Source organism: Corticium candelabrum, chromosome 8 (genome assembly GCF_963422355.1).
Source record: "Corticium candelabrum chromosome 8, ooCorCand1.1, whole genome shotgun sequence".
NCBI lineage: Eukaryota > Metazoa > Porifera > Homoscleromorpha > Homosclerophorida > Plakinidae > Corticium > Corticium candelabrum.
Window position 1 is genome coordinate 7,381,466 of NC_085092.1, and position 7,500 is coordinate 7,388,965.

Below are 7,500 nucleotides of genomic sequence, written 5' to 3' on the forward strand. Positions count from 1 at the left end.
AACACTGACTGCATTGTCAATGCTCAATGCATTGTGACAATGCGTCTATAGGAGGAACGATGTTTACACCTTACAACTGCATGTCTGCACCTGCTTGCTAGTGTCTGCGCTCGTTACAAAATCCCAGAAATGAAATAGAGTCGGAAGAGACATCAGTACGATTGCAATCAGCAGGCCTACAGTGACCAGCACCAATCCACGTCCTTCAACTGCAGAGATCCCTTTCTTACGACTTGCAGATATCAAAGGCTCGTCATATTTCTCATCGTCCTGCGTAAGTCAACACGAATTAACATAATCAAGTAGAGTCAGTAGAATAGCTGAGCTCGACCCACCATGTTTGCCGTGTCCTTTCCTTCTGTGCTACTAAACAAATAAAGAACGCTCACTACTAATGTCCCACTTTGTCCGTCCAGTGCGTTAGGAGTCTGGACGCTCCGCCGATTGGCTGGCGCGCTTTACAGTCCACCCCTTCAAACCAAAATCAAAACGCGACGTAAAGACGCAAGGATTGAAACAGCTGGATTGTTTTCTTTGAAACCGTGCGCTTATTAAATTTGACTCCTTACCTTGTTTAGACATTCTGTCGTCTTCTATCACGAGATGTAACTTCGCTTGACCTGCCTGACCCAAAGATCTGGCTCTGGCGCGAAGATAGAAACCCGAGAATGCGCATGCGTGAACCGTATACCGTGCCGCAAGAGACGACTGCCTGGGCACGATGGTAACCAATGGGGATATGGGAAAGGAAGACAAGTTGTCAGTGGCAGATCCAGGGTTTAACTGAAAGGGTGGCGAGTGATAATTTCTATACTTATGATGTCACTGTAAATCAACTAACTTTGCTAGAAGTGTCGACTGACTCCATCTAAGGTATGGGAGTATGACAAGATAGCTTCCTGTTTTCATTAGTCCAATCTTTCGCCTAATAGAAGGGCATCTACGACTTGAAGGTAGTTTCGTGGCTTTCCATCAGCAGAGGCGTGCACGGCGCCAAAAGAAAACAATTTTCTTCAGCAGCCGTCAATTTGTCCCCTACCAACGACTAGCCTCGCCCCAGACGCAGTGTGGGTTGCAGCCCCGGATGCGCTTCCATCACCACAACGTCTGGTATGGTACCGCCCTTTGCGGTCAGCGTTAATCATGTCCCTAGGAACATGATTAGTTTCAGTTACAAGTGTACTTTGTTGGCTTAGCGACGCGTAGTAGATTACAAGAAACAGCTGTCGCGTGGGATCTTCTCTAATTAGCGTGCAGTACGTATGCAGCAGTCCAATGCATTGCAGTAGAGGCATATGACGCATTGCAGCTTCAACTGAGAACCTGTGTACGCGTTCAAAGGCGTATGATACACTGCAAGTGCCATTTCTGATCTGCCATCTCCCCGCTACGCTGTCTAACGTAGCTGCAATCTCTTACTAACACTTAACAGTGGCCTAAAATTGCAATATCGACAAGTACAGAGGCTAGAACAACGTCAAAGTCCAATCGAAAGCTCAGTTCTTAGCTAATAACATTAGTATGACACGCGCTGTGGAATTTGATTTACATCCTTACTTCGCCCAGTAAGGCGGTACCATACCAGACGTAGTCTCGCGTAGCCAGCCCCTCCCCTTTTCTATTTTCGGTAGGCGGGGATGGTCTGATGCAGTTGCCTTGATGTCTTCGTGTTGCCGCTTGTACGCTAGACGTTCAACTAAAGACCAGATGTGCCTGGCACTGAGTGGATACTTATCTCTTATGCAAACTGGCTGGAATTTCTTCTCTTCGTCTTCTTGCGAATTGTGTTGTCATGTGAGCGACTCAGTCATGTCTCTGCGAATGTATAACTTCTATGTGTACTTACACAGCACTCAGGGCGTCGACTCGTGCTAGCTAGAGGTCGACCAGACACGCAGAGCGCGCTCACTGCGTAGTCGGTGGCCATGGAAATAATGGACGTTGCAGTGTGAAGACGTTCCATTAATATTCTTGCTGTCACTGTTACGTCAGTATTCAGGCACATATACGTACATACAAAGGTTGGTGACGGAGACAGGGCGACTGATCGACACTCGTAAGTTACGTCTAGGCTGTCGTCGACGCCCTGAGTGCTGTGTAAGTACACATAGAAGTTACACATTCGCAGAGACATGACTGCGTCGCTCACATGACAACACAATTCGCGCGAAGACGAAGAGAAGAAGTTCCAGCCAGTTTGCATAAGAGATAAGTACCCACTCAGTGCCAGGCACATCCGGTCTTTAGTTGAACGTTTATCGTACAAGCGGCAACACGAAGACATCAAAGTAACTGCACCAGACCATCGCCGCCTACCGAAAATAGAAAAGGGGAGGTACTGGCTACGCGAGACTATACCAGACGTAGTGGTGATGGAAGCGCATCCGGGGCTGCAATCCACACTGCGTCTGGGGTTAGGCTAACCAACGACTCAGGTTGTCTTACTAAAAGTAACGACCTGTAATGTAAGACAGTCTCCTGCGGTCGTATTCCGTCTCCGGGCGTGTCTTCCGTTCTTTCTGGTTGAAGCTGAAAACTGCTGGTAGTGGCACTCTCATTCTGTTCATGTCCAGAAGATTCACTCTGATCGAATGCCGTACGCTTCGCAGGAGATTGCTGTTTCCATAGTTGCAACAAACTGCGCTGGTCGGCGGCTCGACGTTTCGGCAACGGTCTGGACACACACACACACACACACACACACACACACACACACACACACACACACACACACACACACACACATTAATTAATTTTTCAAAGCAACTCACTAGCTAGATGCTAGAACTTTACATCTTATACATATTATACATCCCGCGCACGTACCCCGACTTGTGCGCGTTAGCAATACCCACGCGCGTTAGTGATAACCGCGCGCGTTAGCGATACCCTCACGCGCAAGTAGAGTCAACTCAAACTAACGTTGCTAAACAGCTTTTCATGTAATGTAATGTGAAAAACCATGTTAATATGTAACAATTCTATAGAACTAGTCTTGGGTAATCAATAGTAAGTGCAGGCATCGCGTGTAGGCACCGCAAACAGGCTAACTAGCATGCAACACAACACGACACAGTTACACAAACAACCATGTCTCTTAGTCATTTGAGGTCTCTCTGCTGCAACCTATCTTTTTCTCGTGGTCGACAAGTCTAACGCTTGTTTGCATCATTGACGGTAGTTCCTCTCAAGATCAGTTGGCGACAGCATCGCACAAGACCGAGCAAACGACGACGCCAGAATTGGCGCGAGGATCGACTCCAGACAGTTGAAATCAACATGACCAAACTCAGCACGTTAAACAGAAATAATTCGATAATCGAAGCCGTGACGGAGCCATTAGTTGCGAACGTATGTCGAGCATGTGTGGCCGTTGGGGTGTTGATTATGACTGTAAATGTAATCGAAGTAGCTCGCAATAATTTTTATTATTAATCCTTCGTAGACGGTGATGGTGGTGAACATTGTACCGAAGCAGAGAGGGAAGATGATGATGACGAGAAGAAAGCGTTTCTCGAGCGTTTTGTACATGTGGCAAACAGCTCTGATGTTGCATAACTCTCTGAACGCTCAAACCTGCAGACGAATTAACACAATGCAGTTAGGGTACAGCTCCTTATTCTGTATTGTGTGTGTGCGTGTGTGTATGTGTGTGTGTGTGTGTGTGTGTGTGTGTGTGTGCGCGCGCGCGCGTGTGTGTGTGTGCGTGCGCGCGCGCGCGCGTGTGGTGTGTGTGTAATGACAATAGTGTAGTTGTACGTATTGTGCATCAACATCAATAACATTTAAATAAACAAAAAATTGAGAAGACGGGCTACCAAACGTACAATAAGCAAGATTAATAAAATACCGTGCAGTACGATATCCACCTTGCACGTTGCAGAGAGTAGTTGGATCAGTTATGGCGGAAAGCAAGTCTTCGTGACTACTAAAGGCTGCTTGTCGTCCAACAGTTACTGTCACCGTAACACCGAATACTGTAAGATCAAGCTTGCTTATAGACATACATACAAACATACATACATACATACGTACATACATACATACGTACATACATACATACGTACATACATACATATGTACAAACATACACATACATACATACATGCATACATACATACATACATACATACATACATACATACATGCGTACATACATACATACACACATACGTACACGCGCACATACATGCAGACATACACACATACATACATACACACACACACACACACACACACACACACACACACACACACACACACACACACACATACATGCAGACATACATACATACATACATACATACATACGTACATACCTACCTACCTACCTACATACATACATACACATACATACATACATGTAGATAGCAGAACATACACAACACAATGCTATACCAATCTTACTTCCAATTGCAAGAGATATAACGAGAAACAGTGGCGTGATCTCTGGAAAACGTCGTCTAGACAAAGGCAGGTAATTAATTAATTAACAAATATGTTTAGCACACTCATGCGCTTGCGCACGCACAAGCTGTCGCACCTAACTTATTACGTTAGACTTACACCTCTGGTACGCCAGCCCACGTGATGAACGTGATTATACAACAAATCCACGTGAAGATTAAGGTAAACAAAGTGACGACGTCGAATGCGACAAGTTCCGATTCCGTAGTCCACTAGTCGGCTATACACGCATGTGAACAATTGAAAGGAAACGACGACAATTGTGAACTTTTACTGGAATCAAAGGCTTTTGACAGACAGTTTGCAATGAGTTGGTAGACGCAATTGTTATAGCAACATCTGTTATATAAAAAAGTAATTAATCGCAATGTGCAACTGCATTTTTAATTAACACTTAAACGTTTTTTTATTCGTTAATTAATTTAGAAAATATGTAAACAAAAGCATATATTGCTATGCAAATTTCGTGTGCCTAAAAGGCACGTCGTTTATCTATTAACGTTTCTACTCGTGTACTTTGCCCAAAACATGCCATTTGTCTTTTTCCATCAACTTCAACATGCTACACAAGCATTTGTCGGACTTGTTATCTATGCACCCATCCATTCCAACATTTAAATACACACACACACACACACACACACACACACACACACACACACACACATATGTGTGTGTGTGTGTGTGTGTGTGTGTGTGTGTGTGTGTGTGTTTGTGTGTGTTTAACTACTTACATTGTATTATACATGCACTCTTAATAATTCGATTATGTTTTTATTAATATTAATTTCTATCTTTTTTGTACCAACAAATAATTTTAATTGTACCATTTCACGTGACGTGGGACCAGAGATGTGTATATAACGTATTGCATAGCAAGTGTGCAATAAGTTACTTCCGGTTAATGTCGCACTTTCCCTTACACTTATCCACGTCACGTGACCACGGTATTATCGTACGATTAGCGAGCTTTAATTGCTAGCACGTGGAGCGGGGTTATGCAGTAAGTTAATTCCGGTTAATAATATTGCACTCTCACTTATATCTATACATGTCACGTGACCATAATATCGTACGATTAGCGTGCTTTATGGCTTCTACTAACACGAGAAGCGGGGGTTTATTAAATATTTCTGGGCCAGTGGCGGCGGAAGCTCCTACAGATTCGGAGTGCCGGCAACAAATTCTCAGAGTCACGTGACCATCCGCTTGTTTTGAGAAGCTACGGTCCTTAAAGGCTTTATATAGCTTACGAATTTTAAAACGTTTACGATATCCATTATATAATTAACCGCATACAAAACACAATACATGATTCCGGTAAAACAATTACCAAGCACTAGTACTAAGGCTCCAAAGTACCTTATTCGCTCGTCGGTAAAGAAGTAAATCGGTCGCAACGTCTACCAAGTTAGCAACTTTTTCTGCACATGTAAGAGTGACCATATTTAGCCTCTTCTCCGTTATAGTGGATTGTAGGTAGGTCAGTAGTCTTCTAAGAGTTGAGAAGGCTTTCTCTGAAGTTGTAGATGGTATTGTAAGGTAAAGACACAGCAGCTTGTGAATTTCGGTTACCAACTTGCCGCGTCAGAATAACAAGCCCTCAAAATGCCCGTATTCGTATGGTTGGCGTTGCATGCCTGGCAGGACACGGTCGACGGAGTCCATGATGTGTGCGCGTGGCTTGTCTAGTGATTGGATTGGCAAACATATTGCAGAAGCATACATTGTTGCATTTAAGCAGATCCAATTATTGGGAGATCTCAGACCCCCAATTCAAATATTGGGAGGTCTGTCGCCACTCGAAACCCCCATCTCCGCCGTCACTGCAGGCGAACCTAAAGTTTCTAATTCTTACCGGATGTTTCCACTGACGTTCTGTTGTCTTTTCTTTCTCTAAACATCTCACTATCACAATCAGGAATCGTTAGACATTTTCCATTCCTTTGGGCATTGTTAATAAAACCAGCCGCCTCATTCCAGAAACCCTTACAAACGCCATTCTTTACCCGCAAACAGTTTGTTCGCGTTTGAAAACGACCGCTGCCATCTCAATTGGTTTAGATGGCGTTGCAAATCAACGGAATAGCGGCAGACAGACATCTGTCGATTTGTTGAATACGAAGCATCCCTAGTATCTCAATAGTGGCGTTGATATCTGCTTCGGTTTCATGAAAACGACACTTCAAAACGGACACGTTTCTCTCGCCAAACTCGTCAGCAGATAAGCGATTCCACTGTAGGGCAGTTTTGCATCGAGAACGAAGAAGCTGTTGAACTGAAACTCTCTGAAGTACAGATAAACAGTCAAATGTTATTCGTATTGGAGGATGCAACGAAAGCAATCGCTTTTCGCTAGTTTTCTGGGGGACTATCTACTTTACACCAAAAAGACAAACTAGAACGCGAACTAACAAGACTACCACATCTCCTATCGATTCGAGCCAATCACGGTTCACAAGTCAAAGGCTCAAACCTCTCACTTGTGTCTTCGACGCGATTTCCTCTACCGATTGGTTTTCGTGCGACAGCATCGCACAAGAGTGAGCAAACGATCGCGCCAAAATCGGCGCGCAGGTCGAGGCATGATGGTAGAGGCCAACACGACAAAAATTTGCACATTTAAAAGGAGGAAGCCGATTAGACACGCGATGATGTAGCCGTACTTGCGGAAGTCTGCTGCACAAAGTGAGTGGTCGTCGGGATGTTTGTGGAGACAGTAGACATAATCAAAGTAGTCGGCAATTATTCTCATCGACAATCGTTCGTAGACAGTGGTACCCGTGAAGATTGCGCCGAAGCAGAGCGGGACGACGATGACGACGAGAAGAAAACGTTTCTCGATCGCTTTCTGCGTGCGGGACGCGGCGTTGCTGAGGCACGACTCTCTGAAAGCTTGAGCCTGCAGATAAACGCACTCAGTTACAAAACTCTGTAGTCCTTTAATTAATAGTTAGGTCTTTACAAGACAAAGTGGCCGTTGCAATACATATATATGCAGATGCATGTGTTTGACTATCTCTAAATGTTGTG

At 44.4% G+C, this 7,500-nt stretch overlaps 1 protein-coding gene across 1 annotated transcript in view; it reads right to left on the bottom strand.

Moving 5' to 3' along the window:
- Window positions 1-6,679: 6,679 nt before the first annotated feature.
- LOC134183683 (uncharacterized) overlaps window positions 6,680-7,500 on the bottom strand; it is a 5,694-nt gene continuing 4,873 nt past the window's right edge. The window contains exon 6 of the mRNA XM_062651269.1: window positions 6,680-7,369. Coding sequence (XP_062507253.1) covers window positions 6,974-7,369 — 396 coding nt within the window. The 3' untranslated portion in view covers window positions 6,680-6,973. The remainder of the gene's footprint in view (window positions 7,370-7,500) is intronic.